Source organism: Balaenoptera borealis (assembly GCF_965194805.1).
Source record: "Balaenoptera borealis genome assembly, chromosome: 12".
Taxonomy (NCBI): domain Eukaryota; kingdom Metazoa; phylum Chordata; class Mammalia; order Artiodactyla; family Balaenopteridae; genus Balaenoptera; species Balaenoptera borealis.
This window is the reverse complement of record NC_138869.1, coordinates 43138601-43163565: the sequence shown is the minus strand read 5'-3', so window position 1 is coordinate 43163565 and position 24965 is coordinate 43138601. Positions and strand designations below refer to the sequence as shown.

Below are 24965 nucleotides of genomic sequence, written 5' to 3'. Positions count from 1 at the left end.
TGATGGGCCCCAAGGAACACAGCACACAGGATCCTCCTCTCCTTTTTTCTCCTTATTCATTTGAGATTGCTGAGTTTCAAGAGTTTGAAGAGGGGGAGTTCCCTGGAGGTCCAGTGGTTAGGACTCAGCACTTTCACTGCCAGGGACCCGGCTTCAATCCCTGGTTGGGGAACTAAGATCCTGCAAGCCACGCAGCCAGGGGAAAAAAAAAGTTTTAAGAGGCATTCTAGGGACTTTCCTGGTGGCACAGTGGTTAAGAATCCGTCTGCCAATGCAGGGGATACGGGTTCGATCCCTGGTCCGGGAAGATCCCACATGCCGCGGAGCAACTAAGCCCGTGCACCACAACTACTGAGCCTGTGTGCCACAATTACTGAAGCCTGCGTGCTTAGAGCCCATGCTCCGCGACAAGAGAAGCCACTGCAATGAGAAGCCTGTGCACCGCAACAAAGAGTAGCCCCCACGAGCCACAACTAGAGAAAGCCTGCATGCAGCAGCAAAGAACCAATGCAGCCAAAAATAAATAAATAAAATAAATAAATATATATTAAAAACAGAAATTTAAAGAGGTATTCTAGAGACATATGGTGATAAGTAAATTTCCCAGGTGTTTCCAGAGAACTGGTTGGTATATATGGCTGCAATAAAAAAATCCATGATCAGGCTCATCATAATTTTTGTTGTTGGGCAGTCAAAGGGGAAAGTTAAGGTATCAAATAAGTAATTTCAACAAAGATGGGGACAACTCCAAAAGGTGATGTAAAAGTAACAGGGGAAGGGAATTCCCTGGCAGTCCAGTGGTCAGGACTTGGTGCTTCCACTGCCGGGGGCCCAGGTTCAATATCTGGTCGGGGAACTAAGATTGCACAAGGTGCATGGCGTAGCCAAAAACAAAACAAAAAAAAAACGGGGGAAGAAAAGATTGAAAATATGAAGTTTATATATTTGGGGAAATAGCAATAGAAACGGAAACTGAGGAAAGGAAGACGTATATTCTACATAAGAATCCTCTTTCAGGGACTTCCCTGGTGGCACAGTGGTTAAGAATCCACCTGCCAATGCAAGGGACACAGGTTTGATCCCTGGTCCGGGAAGATCCCACATGTCATGGAGCAACTAAGCTCGTGCGCCACAACTACTAAGCCTGCGCTCTAGAGCCCGTGCTCCACAACAAGAGAAGCCACCGCACACAGTGGTTAAGAATCCTTCTGCCGGGGCTTCCCTGGTGGCGCAGTGGTTGAGAGTCTGCCTGCCAATGCAGGGGACACGGTTTCGAGCCCTGGTCTGGGAAGATCCCACATGCCGCGGAGCAACTGGGCCCATGAGCCACAACTGCTGAGCCTGTGCGTCTGGAGCCTGTGCTCCGCAATAAGAGAGGCCGCGATAATGAGGGGCCCGCGCACCGCGATGAAGAGTGGCCCCCACTTGCCACAGCTGGAGAAAGCCCTCACACAGAAACGAAGACCCAACACAGCCATAAATAAAAATAAATAAATTAAAAAAAAAAAAAAAAAAAGAATCCTCCTGCCAATGCAGGGGACACGGGTTCGAGCCCTGGTCTGGGAAGATCCCATATGCCACGGAGCAACTAAGCCCGTGTGCCACAACTACTGAGCCTGCGCTCTAGAGTCCGTGAGCCACAACTAGTGAAGCTTGCGCGCCTAGAGCCCGTGCTCCGCAACAAGAGAAGCCACCGCAGTGAGAAGCCCACGCACCACAATGAAGAGTAGCCCCCGCTCGCTGTAACTAGAGAAAGCCCACGCACAGCAACGAAGACCCAACACAGCCAAAAAAAAATAAATAAATTTAAATTAATTAATTAATTAAAAAAAAAAAAAGAGAGAAGCCACCGCAATGAAAAGCATGCACACTGCAACGAAGAGTAGCACCCACTCACTGCAACTAGAGAAAGCCTGTGCGCAGCAACGAAGACCCAATGTAGCCAAAAAATAAATTAAAAAAAAAAAAAAAAGAATCCTCTTTCAAAGACTGTGTCTCGGGAGTTCTCACGAGGAAGGACAAGTTGGGCCCAGGACAATGCAGCACTTTCCTGTCAGGCCACAGGAACATCACAGCCATGGATGACAGTGTGACATGAGTCCCCATAAGCAGGACTCTGAAACAGCCAGTGTGCATGAGACTGCCAGCCTCAGCTCTCACAGAGGTTCCTTTCTCAATTAGCTCACTTCACTCCTGAAGCAGTGACACTGCCCCTTTTACGCCCAGATAAGCCTGCTCTGCTCTCAGACTGGCAAGTGAAACACTGCCCTGCCCAAGACACTCAGAGATTCAGCAGGAGACAGCCACCACAGGCCTAACAAGGAGCCATGGCAGTAAAGAGGTTAGAATTATTTCAACATTAAAGAGGATCTGAAGTCTACGCACCAAGGCTCACTTATGGAATTCAAAAGAAGGCAGTGAGAACAAGAGACTGAACAAGAGACTGACAGATGGAATGTCTAAGAAACTAGGCTAATTGTAACAATAGCAAATACTGACATGATGCTGTTATTAACTGAGCATCTATTATGTGCCAGATACTCTAACCACACTATCTCATTAAACAGTAACCTCAACTCTGTGAAGCTGTTATCATCATCCCATTTTGCAGATGGGTAAACCAAGGTTAAGAGAGCTGAAGTGACTTTTTGAGGTCTGCCCCACACCTCAAGCTGGGAATCACAGTGCCTCAACTTCCAGAGCACTAAGAACCCACAGGTCACCCAAGGTCTGCTCAGAGACTACCACTACAGCTCCAACATGTCTGCTTGTGGGACCTGTGCACAAAATACACTCCTGTTCATCCCTCGTGGGAGGAGAACATGATATTCTGGGCAAGAACAGGAGTATGACTATAATAAATACTCAACCTATAATACCAACAATTTGGAATATCCCTTCAGGACAGAGCCTTCTGGTCATTATTTTTAATGTCAATTCTCACTTTCCAGGACCAGGCGTGTCTTGCAGAAATCCGGGCATTTGAATTTTCAACTGAGAATATATATTCAGCTATTCACAAAGCACAGGAACTGGAGGACATTTCTGGTTTTATAGGAATAAAGCCACCTAGTCAGTCACGCAGGCCCCCAAAAGAAGGATGACAGCCACAGTGCAGGTCTGACACAGCTCCCTGGTCACAGATGAGCTTGTGAGCACTAGGCCACAGAAGGATGTTGAGGGCTCTGGGTTTCTTGCAACAAGTCTATCCTACTGCTTTTCCAACTGTGGCTCGTCACTCCCACATCAGGAGCTGTCCAGAGCCAGCTACCACCTGTGGCTTCCTGGGTAGAAAGAAAGAAAGAAAGGCCCAGGAGAACCTGTCTCTGCCTTCTGACTGGCTGGGCAGGACATCTGTCCTCCCCAGGGGCGGCTGCTGGACCATGGTGATGGGTAAGGGCCAAGACAAAAGCTCTACAGACACAAGCCAGGTTGTGAAGGCAGCCAAGTGTACTCAGCAATCCCAACAGGTCAGAATCAAATCCTGACTCTGCTACATGACCCTTGGGCAAGTCACTCAGTCCTATTATGCTTAGTCTCCCTGAGGTGAAACCCAGCCTCCACGCCTAAGATTACACGAGGTGTCAAAGTTGGACAATGGGCTCTGGCAGAGTGAAGTGGTGCAGACAGGGCTTCCAGGTCTGCTCTCTAGGCAGAGCCCCCAACCCCGCCTCAGAGCCTCCCTCACCCATGTATACAACACCTTTGGAAGAAGAGGGAGGTCGGGAGGGATTTGGTCAGTCACAGCCCCACAGCGTGGCGTGCGCTCACCTTCACAGCTGCCCCTGGAGCCATTGCAGGCCCCCAGCTCCAAGGGCGAGCTGCCAGACTCATCAGGCAAAGGTTGTTTTATATAGCGGCTTGAAAAGAAGAAAGAAAGAAATTGTTTATTAGTTGTAACCTTTACCTATTTTTCTCCACTACTCAGCCTGAAGTAGTTCCTAATTTATATATTCAGCTATTCACAAAGCAATTTATGTAAATAAAAGGGCCTTAAAATTCGTGTGATGGCTTAACACTTCAAGAAATTGAGAGGAACCTAAGAGATAAGTTTAACTACCAGGGCACTGAAGACTCTGAGAAAGCCTGTTTCAAATCTTTGATAAACGTTGCATGGCACCATCATTTAAAAAAATATTTCCCAGTAATGTTAATTATCAGGTTCAGAATGATAGTGGAGTAGTTCAGAAATTACATTCAAATACAAAATGCCATCAAAGCACTATACTCCCTCAAGCAGGTGACTGACAGGTGTGAAGACATGATTCCAGGGACTAGAAGAGGCTTAGGTGTTCACTGTCATGGTGCTTCAGATGTGCCAGATGTTCTGTCCCAACAGCACCTGTCCTGGCCCTCCCAGGGGCCAAGACAACTACATTTCTAACAGAAGTGAGCACATGGGGTCAACACTGGCACTCTGCAGGGGGCAGTCACTCTTACTGGGCCTATCTTATTTTAGATAACAAGCAAATCACATTCCTACCACCAACCTGATGCGCTCACAAACAGCCTGGTACAAAGACTCGAGGGTGAGCTTGTGCTTGGGGACAGAAACCAGCAGTGGCTGCCCATATAGCACTGCCCCAGCGGAAGTGCTCGACGGCCTGGATTTCCTTTCCCTGAAGTACACTGGAAGCGTGACACATTCAGAGCCGTCTGTGGAGGTGCTGCAGACCTCGTACCTGTGTCAATCACACAAGAGAGCACCTTCAGCGGCAGGTCCCTGTGAGAGACGGAGATCTGAGCTGCAGCTACATGGTGGCCAGGACTACGGTTACTAGGACAGAGTGCACTTCAGTACAAAAGGTGGATAAACCATTTCCAAGACGATGCTAGAGGATGAGTCAGGAATCCCAAAGAGGGTCAACTGTTAACACAAGGTGAACCTACACAACCCAGGACCTGGGACTAATGTGATCCTCCTTCCCCCAACCATGGCCTCAAACTCTGTGGTCCTTCAACTGGGACTCAACACAGATGACACCTGTCATCCAGACCATCACTTCAGACACAAAGGCACACGGGGGGGGGCCCAGTCCCCAAGTTCACCTTTTGTCACTCATCAAGGAGCTTAACTTTTAGAAAAAGGCATTCTCAATGCCCTGCGCTTTAATAAAACCAAATACTGTACAGCGACGTATACCTAGAATATAAGCCGAAGACTCTTTATTTCAAATGAGGAAGCAAATTTATAAAACTGCCATCTTTCTTCAGAAACATTGAAGTAAAAGAATCATATTTAATTTTTTTAAAAAATCAGAGATAACCAAAGAAACTGCTAAATACAAATCAATGATTTTGAAAAATGTGTCTTACTTAGTGAATACATGGGATTGAGGAGATTTATAGATGTTTTATCCTGGAACAGATGTTACCAAAATTGCTGGCAACCGACTGTAGTCTTTCCCTCTTCCTATAGGGGGAGACACAAACTTACTGACTCAACTTTTGAAAACTATAAACACAAACACACACACACACACACACACACACACACACACACACACAAACTCTCCCCACATGCCTGGCAAACAGTCCTGACTATAGTATATGCAGGAGGAGTTCAAAGAAAAACTCACAAAAACATCCAAGGTATGCTCTAGGGTAAGGACCCTGGGGTCCAGCATAATGGTCAAGAACCACGCCTTGGAGTGAGGCTGGCCCAGGTTCCAGATCCATCAATGCCACTTTCTGGCTGCTGTAACCAGGCCAAGTGCCTTAATTTCTAAGTCTGTTTATCCAGTGGACAATGGGATCACCCACCTTCCAGTGTAGTGGTGAAGATTAAGTAACTCAGTAGCACAGTACATCACATGCTCAAAAAAGTATTAGATGCTACAATTGTGTTTTCGTAAGACAATTATCAATTCATCATAAAGCAATTTGCTTTCCAATTGGCTGGCCCTCAAGCTCTCTGAAAAACCCTCCATTGGTGGTTTGCCAACCTCCCCACAAGGTCATGTCCCAGGTCTTCTCAGCACAGGTATGTGCGAACACTAGTTTCCAGAACTGAGGGAGACTGTGTTAAGGTCTTGGGGTAAGAAGTGGACAGTCCCAGTCCTGTGGCCCAGCATGAGCCTTGGCACCCTCCATTAGTAAAGTAAGGGAACACGGCTGCGAGTGGGGAGGCAGCCTATGCAAGTGTGAACAGAACTAGGATCTTGGGTGTGGTTAAGAATTCTTCCTTTTAGAGTGACCTAGAAGTCATTGGCCCCAAAAATGTACAGGGAAGGAAATGCCTCCTTTGTGTACTGCATTCCTCAGCCAAAATCAAAAACCGAAACAAAATCCTAAAAACCTTTCTCGGCAGAGGCAAGTTTCTGGCTGAGAGGGAATGAGGGAGAGACAACATGGGTGTGCTCCACATGCAAGCCTCCCTGAGCAAGCGGCTGCTGGGAGCTCAGACAAGCTCACACTCCACCCCCCCACCCCACCCCCACCTGAAGAGGGACACACACACAATCACACAAAGCAGCCTTGAAGCAAGAGGACTTGGGAGGGGCCGAGGAGACAAGCTGCAGTTGGAGTGTACTGTCCCCACAGGGATGAGAAAACCGAGTCTCAAGGCTTGCAGATGTTAGCGCTGGAAAAGGCTGCTTAAATCAACCTTCCCTGTCATCTGGGATGGCACCTGCCTGAGAAGCCACTACCTGTGGCTGGGAGAAAGGATGAGACCCTCCCTGTACTGCGTCCCTTCTCCTGTCTTCCCGTGGCCCCTTACAAGCTGTGATTCTTCTTGAGAAAAGCACTTCTGACAGCAGGACCATCTGCAGAACCACTGAACAGGCCTTAACAGGTAGCAACTGTTGACAAAAGCCTTGTTCATGCTGAGGAGAATTATCTGGAATGTCTAGCTCTGAAGTGCCAGTAGGCGCTTAGCATTGATGGCTGCCCCAAATTCCCTGAACATCCATCTCTTGCACCCAGGGGTTGGGGCAAATCCACATGAGCACCAACTGCCAGATCTTCTGCTCTGGAGACACTGACAGACACTGGCAAAGCCTCTAGAATGTTTCCTTTGACCCTGCAGCAGAAACCACTGAGTACTCACACGAAAATGTCATCCCGAGGCATGATGTGGTTTAAACCTTCATCCATTTGGAAAATTTTGTGGAACCGGTGATTATACACATCTGTGACCACCATCTAAGAACCAACAGTAACAGAAAGATTACAGGATGGATAAGAGTACACCCACCACATGCCGCAACTAAAAGGATGCTGCATGCTGCAATGAAGATCCCACGTGCTGCAACTAAGACCCGGCACAGCCAAATAAATATTTTTTAAAAAAGAGTACACCTACTTAATAACCCAGGCACAAATGAAAAAATATGTGCTGCCCCCAGAGAGATCACGATGCAACCAGCCCCAGAGCTCAGGGGCCAAGCGCCAAGGGGGAGCAGCATGGCTGTCACCACCAGAAAACATGCTACATCTGTCCCAAGGTTTACGACGGGATTTGCCCTCCAGTGGCAGGAATGGTGGGGAGTGAGTGCTGACCAGAGACCAGCAGTCATCCAGAATCCTCTGGGGTGTTTCCTGGGGCTGGAATTCCCCAAGCCATCCTCAGCACATAGCAGAAAAGACCAAACCCCAACCACCAAGACCTACCACCTGAAACCAGCAGGGGTGCAAGGGGAGTGGGGAGCAGGAGGGCACTGACCAGGGCTGGGACAAGGGAGGGGCTGGGGGCATCCAGGAGGACGGATCCTCGTGCAGCAAGAGGTCTTCACTTTCCCCACCTTCACACAGGGCCAGGCTCAGCAGAAAGGCCAGTGTGAGCAATTGTTTTTATTTTTCTATTTTATTTTTACTTTTTAATAAATTTATTTATTTATTTATTGGCTGCGTTGGGTCTTCGTTGCTGCGTGTGGGCTTTCTCTAGTTGCGGCGAGCGGGGGCTACTCTTCGTTGCGGTGCGCGTGCTTCTCTCGTTGCGGAGCACCGGCTCTAGTGCGGGCTTCAGGAGTGGCACACAGGCTCTGCAGTTGTGGCTCGCTGGCTCTGAGCGCAGGCTCAGTAGTTGCGGCACACGGGCTTAGTTGCTCCGCGGCATGTGGGATCTTCCTGGACCAGGGATTGAATCCGTGTCCCCTGCATTGGCAGGTGGATTCTTAACCACCGTGCCACCAGGGAAGTCCCAGCAATTGTTTTTAAATAAAGATTTCTATCAAGTCACTCCACAGACTTACAGAGTTTGGGACAGGAAAGAACTTCCAGCTTCTCACATTACAGATGAGGTCAGGTAGGAAGGGGAGGCAAGGTGAGAGCAAATCCCCAGTCCTGGCCCTCTGACCATAGCTAGTGTGTCCTCAATGGAGGAAAGACAGTGTTCCCAGGGCTGGAAGGGACAGACTCAGGCACAGTGTGCACAATGAACAAGGGCCAGGAGGTCTGAGGCATCCAGATATAATCACATGTGTGCTGGCCAATAAGACGTACCCCACAAAAGTGGCTACAAGGTTGAAACTTAACTCCAAAGGACTATGAACTGCCCCCAATAGGCTGAATGCCACTGAACACCTCGCCTTACGTTTTCTGCAGCAATGCCAGACAGCCTGGAGAGAGCCTCACACAGGTCAGACACGGCCCCCATCAGTGGCACAATCACACGGTACTGCAAAGGAGAGATGGGAGGGGTGACAAGGGTGCTCTGGAAAGGGTGGGATGAGTCAGGAGGAGCAGGCATCATGGAGGGCAGAGGTGCTCCTCCAGAAACAGTGTGTGGTGAGGTCAGGGCCCAGATGAGTGGCCAGCAGAGCAAATAGGCAAGTCTTCTGCATCAACACCCGCCTCTCTATTCAGGTAGCACCACAGAAGCTGGACCATCTCTTTCCCTCCTACACATTGCTTTATTTTTTTCTTAACTTTTTAGAGCCATTCACTACTTCCTTTAAAGAAATGTTACAATTATACAAACTGCCAACCAGTCCTTGTCATAAAGCCAGAAGAAGCATGCAGTGAGCCATCAGCAGGGCTGGACACTAAGACCGGCCTGTTACACCTTTCATTTGGCCTTTTGTTCTGGCCAGGCTCTCCTAGCTGATTTAGGGGTGAACATAACCAAAGGAAGTACTGTTTCTAGTCCCCTAACATTCAGATTCAAGGATCTCTTAGCAGATCAGCCAGGTTCCTTTAGTCAAATGAATGGAACATAGGGGAAAAGGTGACAGAGAAGCCCAGAGAACCTTCACAATATGCCTGAATGACATGGGATTACACAAAGGTCTGAGGGAGGACAAGGGCACACACTCAAGCCAAGTGCCAAGGGGTTTCAGAGGCAGCTGATGGAGCTGCTGCTGCAACAGATGGAAGCAGCCCCACTCTGGGTCTGAAGGCCACTCACAACAAGGGGTACCATGAGGGTGACGATTTCTGTTACCTGGGTCGGTCTGCAGCGAGGGTCAGCGGGAACCAGGAAGATCTCCATAACTCGATCTTTCTTCAAGGGCAGTGGGAGAGTTAAATAGCAAAATGGGTCAAAGGTCACAGAAACCTTAGCACATTCTGGGCAAACCAAGGTAGATTTGAAGAGGCCATGGAACGTGTCCACAATCACAGAGTCATTCCTCAACCTATGATTCTCCCAGGCTTCCTTTGCCACCACCTGGAAGAAAGCAAAGAGGATAAGTAAGACATTCTCAACACCCGCCAGTTCTTAGCCTCTGCATCCAGAATGATTCACAGCAAAATCTGAAACAGACTGTGAGGCAGTCTGTGCAGCCAAGAACTTGGTCCAGGCCAGTGAGGGCCAGGACTGCTCTTAGCATACCAAACTCATTCCACATGCCAGCTCCATGCCCAATCCTACATTTAACCAAGTGCTGATGCAGGATCTACGGGACAGAGACGAACTGAGAGCACTGTGGACACATGGACCTGACCGGGGAAGGACTGCCTCCTATAGGGCTTCCAATGATCCAAAGTCCCTTCAGTGAGCTTTTAATTTATGCTATAGTTCAGCTAGCTCATGGTTTTTCCTTTAAGATGTGAATGCTACTTTGAAGTATTCATATTGATCATCCCAATGTGATAGGTGGCTTAAATACTAAATTCCTTCTTCATAGATCTGAAAATCAAGGCAAAAAAATTTAAGTGCCCTAATAATATTAATAACAAACTATTTTAATCATCATAGATGGATTTTAATGGATTTTAATAATCCCAAGGGCCCACACTACAGGCACTTTACAGTTTTCAGGGTACCCTAGTCTCTGGTTCACCAATGTAATTATACTAAACAAACTGACTCTAACTTGAAGAAGCCCAAGAGGGAGCATCAGGGGTAACTAGAGTTAGCCCCTTTGTAACGTGCAATACATTTCCATATTAGACCTCACGTCCACGTCACAAACAACAGTGAGAGGCAACCAGAGCCCTGGCACCAATACTCCAAGACCAGAAGAATGCCCTTGCACCTCCCAGTAGGAGACAGCTTCTTTGGAATACTTTTCTTCAAAAGTCTTCAATATCATACCGCATCTGGCCGCCCATTGGCATCCTTCAGCTCCAGGTACGGTTTTTTCTTCACTCGGTTCAGATCTTCGTGCAATCCGTCTAGAAGAAAGGCTAACAGCTCCTGAGAGTCTTGTTGTTGGTAGCCAGAAAACTGAGGGGCAAAACGTCCCACCTGAGTCTACAACAAAAGCAACCACATCAGAAGGCATAAGTTATAAAGAACCCGTGAAGTCAGATAGGAAATTGTCATCAAAAATAACTTTGGGCTTCCCTGGTGGCACAGTGGTTAAGAATCCGCCTGCCAATGCAGGAGACAGGGGTTTGAGCCCTGGTCCGGGAAGATCCCACATGCCGCGGAGCAACTAAGCCTGTGCGCCACAACTACTGAGCCTGCGCTCTGGAGCCCGCGAGCCACAACTACTGAGCCCATGTGCCACAACTACTGAAGCCCGTGCGCCTAGAGCCCATGCTCTGCAACAAGAGAAGCCACAGCAATAAGCCCGCGCACCACAACGAAGAGTAGCTCCCGCTCGCCACAACTAGAGAAAGCCCGCATGCAGCAACGAAGACCTGACACAGCCAAAAATAAATAAAATAAATAAATAAATTTATTTTTAAAATAAATAAATAAATAACTTTGCAGTCTGCTGGTACTGTAAGGGAGAACACCCTTGCTCCAGTAGCCTGATTAACTCCTCAAGGGCCTAAAGGTCAGCAGTTCCTACCAGAGAGAAGAGGGCTAAGATCTGAAATCCAGGACAACTACAGACTTGGAACTTGGGCCACTACCCTAAGAGAGGAGTAAAGAGTGACTCCCTCAGTAGCCACATCTCCTAAGTACAGACACGAATCCCTCTCCAACCACCTTCTTTGGTTCAGAGTCTCCCTAAGAAGTTTACAAATGGTACCTGCATCAGCCAGAGGAATCCTCTTAGCCCTAAATAAGAGCACTGTACATAAGAGCCCTCCTAGCCCTAAATAAGTGTCTGCCTTGTATTGCTCTACACTACTGATCCTCAGAGTGCAGTGCCCAACTAGTGGCATTAGCATCATCTGAGAGCTTGACAGAAATGCACCTTCTCAGGCCCCACCCCAGACCTTCAGAAACAGAAACTCTGGGAATAGTAATTTGCATATATTTCCCAGGGATTAATGTGACCATGGGAATGAAAAGAATTTGTTTTCAATTTCAGTAAACAATCTAAGATTTTAATTTTCTCATTGAGCTTAGGTGCTATATTTTTTTTCCTCTGTGAATCAGATGCTTCATGAAGGTTCCTTGAACCAAACAGGATTTCCAGATTTCAACACATGGAGGCAAGGCACTTCCCCCTCAGCAGCGAAAAACATTCAGGGCAATGGAAGGTTGAGATGCTCCAAGTGCCCAATGCAGTTCACCCATCTTCCCATCTTCCTAGCTGAGGGACCCAAGTGAGAACTGCCCCTCATACCAACATCCGACAATGTCAGCCCAATTCCTAACTTAGGGGACCCAACTCAAACCACAGTTGGTATACGTTCCAGTCTCAGAGAACCTGGGAGCACCCTTCAGATGATACTGGAAATTAGATTGAATTTTTATGGTCTGCTTAGGGTGTCAACCATTTAAAGAATGCCACTGTAGGGACTTCCCTGATGGTCCAGTGGTTAAGACTTCACCTTCCAATGTAGGGGGTGTGGGTTCGATCCTGGTCAGGGAGCTAAGATCCCACACGCCTCGCAGCCAAAAAACCAAAACATAAAACAGAAGCAATATTGTAACAAATTCAGTAGACTTTAAACATGGTCCACATCAAAAAAACTTAAAAAAAGAAAGAAAAAAAAAGAATGCCGCTGTAGAATACAGCATTCTGAACAAGCAGCTTACAATACAAATGATTATCTGAAGTATCCTCGGCCCAGAGGTGGGGGCTGAGTCACTTAAGTGTGTGCTAAATGACTGAACAGAAAAGAAAGATCTGATCATGTAGTGCTTTTAGCCTCAGAGCCCATCTTAATCCCAAAATGCAGTAAAGGAATGCTTCATTACAACACGAAACCACTCTCCCTAAAATAGGAAAAAGGAAGTATATACGTCAACCTACTTTGAACATGCGAGGTGCCACATGAGCATCCCTTCCAGACCACATCTGCTTAATGAGCTCTGCATAGGCCTCTGCAATTTCCCCTTTCATTCCCAGAGGGTTGTCCCTGTTGATTTCAGCCTCATACTCATCTTTGAGAAAGTAGTCGGTCAGTGGTGCAGTGTTGCTTAAGCACTGAAAGAGAACACGATCACAGCTTACACCACTTCTGGAGAGCACACAGAGACACAAGATAAACCCAGTTCTAAACGACCAGTGAGGGTCACGCCAACAAAATGAAGTGCTCAGCAGATTCTCTGAAGGGCTCATAACAGTAAGGTACAGTCTCCCAGAGGCTGGTGGCCACACTGTGACTAGCCTCCCAGGGACACTGTTTTGGAAGGAGCTCACACTTACTGCCTAAGAACTGTTTCTGAGACAAGCTCTCTGAGGGCAAAAGCTGTATATCCCAAATGCCTGACACACAGTAATTTTCTATTCAGTGGAAGATAATAATTTTAAGATGATATTTTTTTTTTATTGGAAGTGACTGAGACATTCCACTATTTCATGAGAAGGCAAAATATAAGTAAGCCGAAGGCAAAATGTTTTACTAGAGCCAAAACACTATGGGTGGGAAAATCAGGATAATTAGAGAAAACAATAAATAATACCGTACCTGTGTATATTAATTTTAACTCCTTAAATTAAAAAATGAAGGTGGGTATTGGATTTTACCAAATGAGTTTTCCTACATCTATAGAGATGATCACATGGTTTTCTCCTTCATTCTGTTACTATGTTAAAAGACTGATTAATTTTTCAAGTGTTAAACCAACCTGGTTTTCCTAGCACAAACCACATCTACTTGTTATGTGTTACCACTTTTATTTAGATATCATTGATTTTGATTTGCTAAAATTTTATCTACATTATTTGTGTCTACAGTTATGAGATACAATAGTCTAAAATTTTTCTTTTTAGAAATTCCTTGTCATATTTTGGTATCAGAGTATCCTGCCTTGTAAAATGATTTGGGGTGCTGAAAGAAGATAGGCATGACTGGTATTTCTGCCTTAAATCTTTGAATACATTCACCAATTCACAAGAATTTTCTCTTTAACCACTGGGCAACCAATCAGTCATGCCATATAATAAAGCCCCAATAAAAATTCTGGACACCAAAACTCAAGTGAGTTTTCATACCTGGCAATGTTCCATGCCTACTGTTACACATCAATGCCAGGAAAGTAAAGCATCCTGACTCCACAGGAAGAGGGCAACAGAAGCTCTGCACTGAGAACCCTCCTAGACTCTGCCCTACTCCCTTCTTAATCTTGCCTAATTTTAAATCTGTATCCTTTCCCTATAACATACCATAACTGTGAGTATAATTACTTTTAAGTGAGTCTACAAGTCTTTCTAGCAAATTAACAAAACTGAGGGTGGTCTTACGGAGCCCCAAACTTGCAGCTGGCGTCAGAAGTGAAGGCAGTATTAAGGACTGTGCCCTCCTAACTTTGTAGTTGGACCCTAACTCCAGCCCATGCCCAAAACAGTACCATCACATAGTATGTGCCCAAAAAATATTTGATGGATGAATAAATGAGGTTTCAAAGGGAGGATTTTAGGATTTTCTCCAAGCAGGGGCATGAGGTGAGACAGCTCGCTGGTGAAAAGATGGTCAACTTCAAGCAGGAATAATTTGGCTTAGTACCAGCTACTGTGAGTTCTCATCCCATTAGAGACCAACCAGGCAAGTATTCCAGTACTTTCTGAGATCATTCCCTAATGGTCAACAAAATTCAACATACTTTTACTGTAAAACCAAACCTAGAACTGATTAAGAAGACATTTTGAGGCCAGGAACACTGAGGAGGCCATTCTGTACTACCCAGTGGGACGTGCCTTGGCAGGGATCCCTGAAGTACTAACAAAGGGTCGTTAGGGACCCCTGGGAGAGGATCCTCCCAACACCTTAGAGGCCGCTCCCACCTGAGCCTCAAGTACTGTGAAGACACAGTGTTATTGAGATGGCAGCTCTGCCCCCTACCTGCAAGGCGGAGTTCATGAAGCAGGTGTTCCCCAGGTTTCCAAGTCCACAGAGCCCAGGTTGTACATGAGTTGATGGGGACTCCTGACAATTATACGAAGCAGAGAAGCCAGATCCACTGGAAAACATAACCCACAACAGCAATAAAAGTGAGTGCTGCTCACATGCCCTCAGGATGCCTTTTAGGGCTCCGCCGGGGCCTCTAGAATTCTCACTTGATAATAACCCCGTGATACATGGTCTCTTTACTCCCCTCCCCAGCCCTCCAGCTCCCCCAACCCCCTGCCTTGATTTGACATGATAACGGGTGGTGAGCACATCCTTAAGGGGAGAAATGCTGTTTGAATCCTTTGCTCTCAGGCTTTGGCAAATGCTAATTTTGTATCCCTCCAGAAGGCTAACTGCCAGGTGACGTCGGGGAAGAACACTGGTTACCAAGATCAAAGCTTGCACCTGCCACCACCCACCAGGCCACACTCAGTCTTGACTGTGCCTGAGTGTGCATGCACTCTCTCTCTCGCCTGACCTTCCTCTTCCACCCTGTCCGTGCTATATGGCAGGTGCTCCTGAAACACTCGGAGAAAGGATCACAGCCATGCAGAGGGGAAACAGGCAGGGTCCTCCCACAGCCAACAATCATCCCCGCATAGCTATTCTGCCAGACAGCCAGCCCATTCCTTCACAGACAAATGCAGTGACCCCCATGACCACCAACTGACTTAGGCTGTAGGGAAAACACCAGCTCACAGGAAGAAAAGCAATGTACATCAGAACTAGGAGGCACAATTTACTGTGGGTATGAAATGGAGCAAGAAACCACATGCAGCATGTTCCCATGGGGAGCCCTAATCCCACTATGCTTAGTGTAGCAGCAGAGGAGCTGTCCAGGTACGGCCTGGGAAAGGACTCAGAGGGAAGGGAAGCAAAGTGAAAGGACCTGCTCTTACCCCCTGCTGATACCGGAACTGTGCATCCCAGAGGTGTTAGTGCTATCACCATTTGAAATGGGAGAGGCAGATACTGAGGAATAGGGACTTGCTGATGATGTTGGAGAGGTAGTAAAATTTCTGCTAGGCGCAGTGCTTGATCTGGGAGAGAGAAGCAGAAACAATGCTACTGACATTTTGCAAAAAGCAAGCCCTATTTAATGCCTTAGGTCTCTTCTCAAGAAATAAATGTTCTCCATACTCAGTTATTTAAAATTAATTGCAAAAAGCCCATTTTCATGCTAATTCAAGACAAATTTTATTTAAGTGAGAGTAAAGAAATTAATTGATCTTCCTGTCTCATTCATCCACATGGTCATATACTGAATCTTTCAGTATATGAAATGTTTTATATATGTTTTAGTATATGTTTTATCTTTCAGGATAAAACACAAGGTTGATCTTCAGGGCATCCTAGTTTGATTTACAAATGATAAGGTTCCCTAAATTTTAAGAGTTACCAGTGAAAGACAAAGAAAAATGGTAATAAGAGATGAATTTCCCCCAAAGTACTTGACCCAGATTAAACAGGTGGCTATTAAGTATAACAATAGGAAAATGGCAATTTAGTTTCACTGTGCTATTTGAGGAAATTCCTTTTGTTTCCTTAAATTTACCAAATGTGAATAACCTCTGTTTCAAACTCATGTTTCAATATTTTTCATAGCATCTTATTTTAGATTTATTCCTACTTTCAGATTAATTAATTCAAGGGCTAATTGCCCCAAATCTTAAATTGATATCAAACGGGACTTCCCTGTCGGTCCAGTGGTTAAGACCCCGTGCTTCCACTGCAGGGGGCACGGGTTTGATCCCTGGTTGGGGAACTAAGATCCCACATGCCGCACGGTGCGGCTCCCCTCCAAAAAAAAACTGATATCAATTTTATCATATTTTCTACTAAAATTCATATAGGAGCTGTCTGCATTGTTTCAAGTATGTACAACTGTGATTTTCCTTCTAGATTTGGGGTTATTTTTAGAAAAGAGAAAATAATTAAGATGCATTGTCCCTGCAGAGTGCCCAACCTCATGTGATCTGATGTCAACCAGGGTTCTCCTTGAGAAGACAGTGGGACGTGGCAACAAACATGAGTGATCCTGTATCCACACTGTAGGCAGATGTCAGGGAACTATCCAGGGGCCTAAATGGGCGTCAGGAACTGAGTTCTCCTTCACATTCTGCGGTCACAGCAAGGGAGGGGGAAAGAGGGCTCCCCAGCATCTCACCCACCCATAAGGAAACGCACCTTCTCTAATCTTGAAGAGCATCTGCTTCACTGAGCCTCATCTCAGCTGCAAAGGAGTCCAAGAACTCAGGCAGCTCCTTAAGTAAGGCTTGTCAGAGCCAAGGGCACTCTCTTCTGCCACACAGGTGACTTAAGCATACACTTGAGGCCTGTCTACTGTGATGCCGGTATGCCCAGCCTCCTATGCAGGCAGGAAAGTCACTACCCAAGACTGGTCTGATATGGCAGACTCAGTTATCTCAGGTCTGGAGATACTACAAGATAGCGAAATTCAATTTCTGACATACAGTACCTCAAGGCACATGGCTTAACACTCCCTTTTTTAGTAACTGTTCACTGGTAACTTATTTTATTCCCTGAACTTAAAAGGGCAAAAATCCATATAAAGCCACTACACATATCCAAGACCTATCAACTTAAACAGACAACATTCTGGTTGAAATGAAAGAAAACAGGGAATTCCCTGTGGTCCAGTGGTTAGGACTCTGCACCTTCACTGCCAAGGGCGTGGGTTTGATCCCTGGTCAGCAAATTGGGATCCTGCAGGCCACACGGAGTGGCCAAAAAAATAAATTTAAAAAAACAAAAAAAAGAAAAAAGAAAAATTTTATTTGACATTCGTTTCAAATGTTCTAGAAAATACTGCCAGTAGTTTTCAGAGTAAATTCGGTCAAAAAGAAATCCAACAGTGATTACATAAGGATATTTTTTATATGCTTGAAAACTTATATAATACAAAGTTTTTGTTTGTTTTTTTACTCTACCTTTGACAGACAAATCAAAAAGCAAGACCTCTGTACAGAAGTGACTTGTAACTGAGAAACGCTTGGGCACTTGTCACTTGTCACCAGGCAACTTCACAGCACACCCTAGGGCACTGCAAGCCGGGAAGTAGGCAACGGTAGGAAACGCCTGACGTGAAGCAAGACCTCACTCTCAAATGTGACCGAGTCTCATGCAACAAACTTTCTGAAAACAGAGGTTACATCTCCAAATAAGGATCCCTCTGCTCCTAAAAGATACTCTGGTTAAGCCTCTGGTCTCCTGGCACCTTTCTACTGAGATATTTCCTGATCCTAGGCATGTCCAGTCATTATCATCACAACGAAAACATGCCCTGACCTATGGCTGAGTCTCTGTAACATATTCATGCCTGCCCTCCTTGCTCCATTGCTCTCTGCTTGCCTCTCAGATGTTCTCCAGGCCAAATGCCACTCTGAGGATGAGTCCACTCTTTAAGCCCACCCTCTGACCTCAGGTATTCAGAGGCCAGCATCTGGCATTATCATTAGGACAACAATCAACTCTTAGCCAGAATTCTCACTGCCTTCACAACATCCTAAGCTGTGATCTCCCCGTCCACCAACAATGTTAACCCTCATATGCATGTAACTCAAATCTCTATTTCAGGAACACTGGCTTCTTCCAGCTCTGGGCAAGCAGCCTTTAAAGGGGACCGTGGTGCAGAGCTAACCAGGCCTTATAGACATAAGGCAAGTAAAGTTAGAGAGAATTAAAGAGTTAGAGAAGGGCTTCCCTGGTGGCTCAGTGGTTGAGAATCTGCCTGCCAATGCAGGGGACACGGGTTTGACCCCTGGTCCAGGAAGATCTCACATGTCGTGGAGCAACTAAGCCTGTGCGCCACAACTACTGAGCCTGCACTCTAGAGCTCACGTGCCACAACTACTGAAGCCCGCATGCCTAGAGCCCATGCTCCACAACAAGAGAAGCCATCGCAATGAGAAGCCGGTGCACTACAACAAAGAGTAGCCCCTGCACCGCAACAAAGAGTAGCCCCCGCTCACCGCAACTAGAGAAAGCCCGTGAGCAACAACAAAGACCCAACGAAGCCAAAATTAAATAAATAAAGTTATAAAAAAAAAAAATAAAGAGTTCGAGAAACAGAAAAAATGAGGCCAGATCTATAGAGAACCTTGGAAGCACTAACACAGAGGCTGGAGCAATCCACAGGAAGGAAAAAACCATCTGAAAATGCTCAGAGTTTACCAGGTGGCTCTCACTAGTGAATAAAGGAGCTGAATGAAAACAATTTCATTATGTTGTCCTCCTGCCAGGATATATGTAAAATTGATTCTACAAGTGGGTTAAAAAAAAAAAAGGATTAAGCCAATCATTGTCTTTCCCTGGATGACATACTCACTTGATGTACTTTCCCATTCCCTCAATTTTATCGTGTGTCGTCTTTGAAAGACAACGTACTACTGAACAGGGCTGGTTTAAAAAACAGAAAGTCTGATTTGAGAGCTTGTCTTTTTAATGAGTTGAAGCCATCTACAGTTATTCTAATTACTGTTATAGCTGAACTTAATTCAATCTCCCTTATTTTCTAATAACCATACTTTTCAGTTGTTTTTTCCCTTCTTTCTTGCCTTCCACCTGAGTTTCCCTTTTTTATTTTATTTATTTATTTTATTTTTAATTTTTTTATTTATTTGCTTTTATTTTTGGCTGTGTTGGGTCTTTGTTGCAGCGCAGAAGGAAAACCACATTCACAGACAGACAAAATGAAAAGCCAGAGGACTTTGTACCAGATGAAGGAACAAGATAAAACCATAGAAAAACAACTAAATTAAGTGGAGATAGGCAACCTTCCAGAAAAAGAATTCAGAATACTGATAGTGAAGATGATCCAGAACCTCGGAAAAAGAACAGAGGCAAAGATCAAGAAGATGCAAGAAATGTTTATCAAAGACCTAGAAGGATTAAAGAACAAAGAGAAATGAACATTACAATAACTGAAATGAAAAATACACTAGAAGGAATCAACAGCGGAATAACTAAGGCAGAAGAACGGATAAGTGACCTGGAAGACAGAATGGTGGAATTCACTGCCACGTAACAGAATAAAGAAAAAAGAATGAAAAGAAATGAAGACAGCCTAAGAGACCTCTAGGAAAACATTAAATGCAACAACATTTGCATTATAGGGGTCCCAGAAGGAGAAGAGAGAGAGAAAGGACCAGAGAAAATATTTGAAGAGATTATAGTTGAAAACTTCCCTAACAAGGGAAAGGAAATAGCCACCCAAGTCCAGGAAGCGCAGAGAGTCCCAGGCAGGATAAACCCAAGGAGAAACACGCCGAGACACATAGTAATCAAACTGACAAAAATTAAAGACAAAGAAAAATTACTGAAAGCAGCAAGGGAAAAATGACAAATAACATACAAGGGAACTCCCATAAGGTTAACAGCTGATTTCTCAGCAGAAACTCTACAAGCCAGAAGGGAATGGCATGATATATTTAAAGCTATGAAAGGGAAGAACCTACAACCAAGATTAATCTACCTGGCAAGGATCTCATTCAGATTCGACGGAGAGATCAAAAGCTTTATAGACAAGCAAAAGCTAAGAGAATTCAGCACCACCAAACCAGCTCTACAACAAATGTTAAAGGAACTTCTCTAAGTGGGAAACACAAGAGAAGAAAAGGACCTACAAAAACAAGCCAATAACAATTAAGAAAATGGTAAGGGGCTTCCCTGGTGGCACAGTGGTTAAGAATCCACCTGCCAATGCAGGTGACACGGGTTCGAGCCCTGGTCCGGGAAGATCTCACATGCTGTGGAGCACCTGGGCCCGTGTGCCACAACTACTGAGCCTGTGCTCTAGAGCCCGCGAGCCACAACTACTGAGCCCGTGAGCCACAACTACTGAGCCTGCAAGCCACAACTATTGAGCCCACACACCTAGAGTCCATGCTTTGCAACGAAGAGTAGCCCCTGCTCGCTGCAACGAAGACCCAAAGTAGCCAAAAATAAATTAAATAAATAAATAAAATATCATTTAAAAAACAAAAGAAAGAAAATGGTAATAGGAACATACATATCGATAATTAACTTAAATATGAATGGATTAAATGCTCCAGCCAAAAGACACAGGCTTGCTGAATGGATACAAAAACAAGACCCATATATATGCTGTCTGCAAGAGACCCAATTCAGACCTAGGGACACATACAGACTGAAAGCGAGGGGATGGAAAAAGATATTCCATGCAAATGGAAATCAAAAGAGAGCTGGAGTAGCAATACTCATATCAGATAAAACAGACTTTAAAATAAAGAATGTTACAAGAGACAATGAAGGACACTACATAATGATCAAGGGATCAATCCAAGAAAAAGATATAACAATTATAAATATATATGCACCCAACACAGGAGCATTTCAATACATAAGGGAACTGCTAACAGCTATGAAAGACGAAATCGACAGTAACACAATAATACTGGGGGACTTTAACACCTCACTTCCACCAATGGACAGATCATCCAGACATAAAATTAATACGGAAACACAAGCTTTAAATGACACAATAGACCAGATAGATTTAATTGATATTTATAGGACATTCCATCCCAAAACAGCAGATTACACTTTTTTAAAAAAATTTCTTGGGGCTTCCCTGGTGGCGCAGTGGTTGAGAATCTGCCTGCCAATACAGGGGACACGGGTTTGAGCCCTGGTCTGGGAAGATCCCACATGCCGCGGAGCAGCTGGGCCCGTGAGCCACAACTACTGAGCCTGCGCTTCTGGAGCTTGTGCTCCGCAACAAGAGAGGCCACGATAGTGAGAAGCCCGCATACCGCGATGAAGAGTGGCCCCCACTTGCCGCAACTAGAGAAAGCCCTCACACAGAAACGAAGACCCAACACAGCCAAAAATAAATAAATAAATAAAAATAAACTCCAATCTCTTTAAAAAAAAAAAATTTCTTTAAGGCTAAGTTTTGGGGTTTTTAAAATAAATTTATTTATTTATTTATTTATTTATTTATTTATTTATTTAGCTGTGTTGGGTCTTCATTGCTCTGCATGGGCTGTCTCTAGTTGTGGCGAGCGGGGGCTTCTCATGTTGCAGAGCATGGGCTCCAGGCACACAGGCTTCAGTAGTTGTGGCACACGGGCTCAGTAGCTGTGGCTCGCAAGCTCTAGAGCGCAGGCTCAATAGCTGTGGTACACAGGTTTAGTTTCTCCGCAACATGTGGGATCTACCCAGACCAGAGCTCGAACCTGTGTCCCCTGCATTGGCAGGCGGATTCTTTTTTTTTTTTATTTTTTTTTATTTTTATTTTTATTGATTGATTGATTGGTTGCTATGTTGGGTCTTCGTTTCCGTGCTAGGGCTTTCTCTAGTTGCGGCAAGCAGGGGCCACTCTTCATCGCGGTGCGCGGGCCTCTCAGTATCGTGGCCTCTTTCGTTGTGGAGCACAGGCTCCAGACGCGCAGGCTCAGTAGTTGTGGCTCACGGGCCTAGTTGTTCCGTGGCATATGGGAACTTCCCAAACCAGGGCTCGAACCCGTGTCCCCTGCATTAGCAGGCGGATTCTTAACCACTGCACCACCAGGGAAGTCCTACACTTTCTTCTCAAGTGTGCATAGAACATTCTCCAGGATATATCATATATTGGGTCACAAATCAAGCCTCAGTAAATTTAAGAAAATTGAAATCATATCTTTTCCGACCACACCGCTATGAGCTTAGAAACAAATTACGAGGAAAAAAACGTAAAAAACGCAAAGACATGGAGGCTAAACAATACATTACTAAATAACCAAGAGATCACTGAAGAAATCAAAGAGGAAATCAAAAAATACCTAGAGACAAATGACAACGAAAACACGACGATCCAAAACCTATGGGATGCAGCAAAAGCAGTTCTAAGAGGGAAGTTTATAGCAATACAAGCCTACCTCAAGAAACAAGAAAAATCTCAAATAAACAATCTAAACTTACACCTAAAGGAACAAGAGAAAGAAGAACAAACAAAACCCAAAGTTAGTAGAAGGAAAGAAATCATAAAGATCAGAGCAGAAATAAATGAAACAGAAACAAAGAAAACAATAGCAAAGATCAATAAAACTAAAAGCTGGTTCTTTGAGAACATAAACAAAACTGATAAACCTTTAGCCAGACTCATTAAGAAAAAGAGGGAGAGGACTCAAATCAATAAAATTAAAAATGAAAAAGGAGAAGTTACAACGGACACTGCAGAAATACAAAGCATCCTAAGAGACTACTACAAGCAACTCTATGCCAAAAAAATGGACAACCTGAAAGAAATGGACAAATTCTTAGAAAGGTATAACCTTCCAAGACTGAACCAGGAAGAAATAGAAAACATGAACAGACCAATCACAAGTAATGATACTGAAAATGAAATTCCAAGACTGAACCAGGAAGAAATAGAAAATATAAACAGACCAATCACAAGTAATGAAATTGAAACTGTGATTAAAAATCTTCCAACAAACAAAAGTCCAGGACCAGATGGCTTCACAGGTGAATTCCATCAAACATTTAAATAAGAGCTAACACCCATCCTTCTCAAACTTCCAAAAAACTGCAGAGGAAGCAACACTCTCAAACCCATTCTATGAGGTCACCAAAACCAGACAAAGATACTACAAAAAAAGAAAATTACAGACCAATATCACTGATGAATATAGATGCAAAAATCCTCAACAAAACATTAGCAACCAGAATCCAACAACACAATAAAAGGATCATACACCATGATCAAGTAGGATTTATCCCAGGGATGCAAGGATTCTTCAATATACGCAAATCAATCAATGTGATACACCATATTAACAAATTGAAGAATAAAAACCATATAATCATCTCAATAGATGCAGAAAAAGCTTTTGACAAAATTCAACAACTATTTATGATAAAAACTGTCCAGAAAGTGGGCATAGAGGGAACCTACCTCAACATCATAAAGCCCATATACGACAAACCCACAGCAAACATCATTCTCAATGGTGAAAAACTGAAAGCATTTCCTCTAAGATCAGGAACAAGACAAGGATGTCCACTCTCGCCACTATTATTCAACACAGTTTTGGAAGTCCTAGCCATGGCAATCAGAGAAAACAAAGAAATAAAAGGAATACAAACTGGAAAAGAAGAAGTAAAACTGTCACTGTTTGCAGATGACATGATACTATACACAGAGAATTCTAAAGATGCCACCAGAAAACTACTAGATCTAATCAATGAATTTGGTAAAGTTGCAGGATACAAAATTAATGCACAGAAATCTCTTGCATTCCTATACACTAACAACGAAAGGTCAGAAAGAGAAATTAAGGAAACAATCCCATTCACGATTGCAACAAAAAGAATAAAATACCTAGGAATAAACCTACCTAAGGAGGTAAAAGACCTGTACTCAGAAAACTAGAAGACACTGATGAAAGAAGTCAAAGGTGACACAAACAGATGGAGAGATACACCATGTTCTTGGACTGGAAGAATCAATATTGTGAAAATGACTATACTACCCAAAGCAATCTACAGATTCAATGCGATCCCTATCAAATTACCAGTGCCATTTTTTTACAGAACTAGAACAAAAAAAATCTTAAAATTTGTATGGAGACACAAAAGACCCCGAATAGCCAAAGCAGTCTTGAGGGAAAAAAAAGGAGCTGAAGGATCAGACTTCCTGACTTCAGACGATACTACAAAGCTACGGTAATCAAGACAATATGGTACTGGTCCAAAAACAGAAATATAGATCAATGGAACAGCATACAAAGCCCAGAGATAAACCCACGCACCTATGGTCAACTAATCTATGACAAAGTAGGCAAGGATATACAATGGAGAAAAGACAGTCTCTTCAATAAGTGGTGCTGGGAAAACTGGACAGCTACACGTAAAAGAATGAAATTAGAACACTCCCTAACACCACACGCAAAAATAAACTCAAAATGGATTAGAGACCTAAATGTAAGACCGGACACTATAAAACTCTTAGAGGAAAACATAGGAAGAACATTCTTTGACATAAATCACAGCAAGATCTTTTTTTGATCCACCTCCTAGAGTAATGGAAATAAAAACAAAAATCAACAAATGGGACCTAATGAAACTTCAAAGCTTTTGCAAAGCAAAGGAAACTACAAACAAGACGAAAAGACAACCCTCAGAATGGGAGAAAATATTTGTAAATGAATAGACCAACAAAGGATTAATCTCCAAAATATATAAGTTCATGCAGCTCAATATTAAAAAAACAAACAACCCAATCCAAAAATGGTCAGAAGACCTAAACAGACATTTCTCCAAAGAAGACTTATAGATGGCCAAGAAGCACATGAAAAGCTGCTCAACATCACTAA

At 44.4% G+C, this 24965-nt stretch overlaps 1 protein-coding gene across 7 annotated transcripts in view; it reads right to left on the bottom strand.

The window, feature by feature from the left end:
* USP4 (ubiquitin specific peptidase 4) overlaps positions 1-24965 on the bottom strand; it is a 48793-nt gene that overhangs the window by 8095 nt on the left and 15733 nt on the right. For 3 of the 7 annotated variants that reach the window (XM_082348004.1, XM_082348005.1, XM_082347999.1), the window contains exons 7-15: positions 15525-15665; positions 14578-14695; positions 12546-12719; positions 10481-10639; positions 9386-9610; positions 8537-8620; positions 7052-7146; positions 4491-4682; positions 3772-3860 (exon numbers count right to left, since the gene is read on the bottom strand). In XM_082348004.1, the coding sequence (XP_082204130.1) occupies positions 3772-3860; positions 4491-4682; positions 7052-7146; positions 8537-8620; positions 9386-9610; positions 10481-10639; positions 12546-12719; positions 14578-14695; positions 15525-15665 (1277 nt within the window). The remainder of the gene's footprint in view (positions 1-3771; positions 3861-4490; positions 4683-7051; positions 7147-8536; positions 8621-9385; positions 9611-10480; positions 10640-12545; positions 12720-14577; positions 14696-15524; positions 15666-24965) is intronic. The other 4 variants (XM_082348000.1, XM_082348002.1, XM_082348001.1 and 1 more) reach the window with 4 other exon arrangements.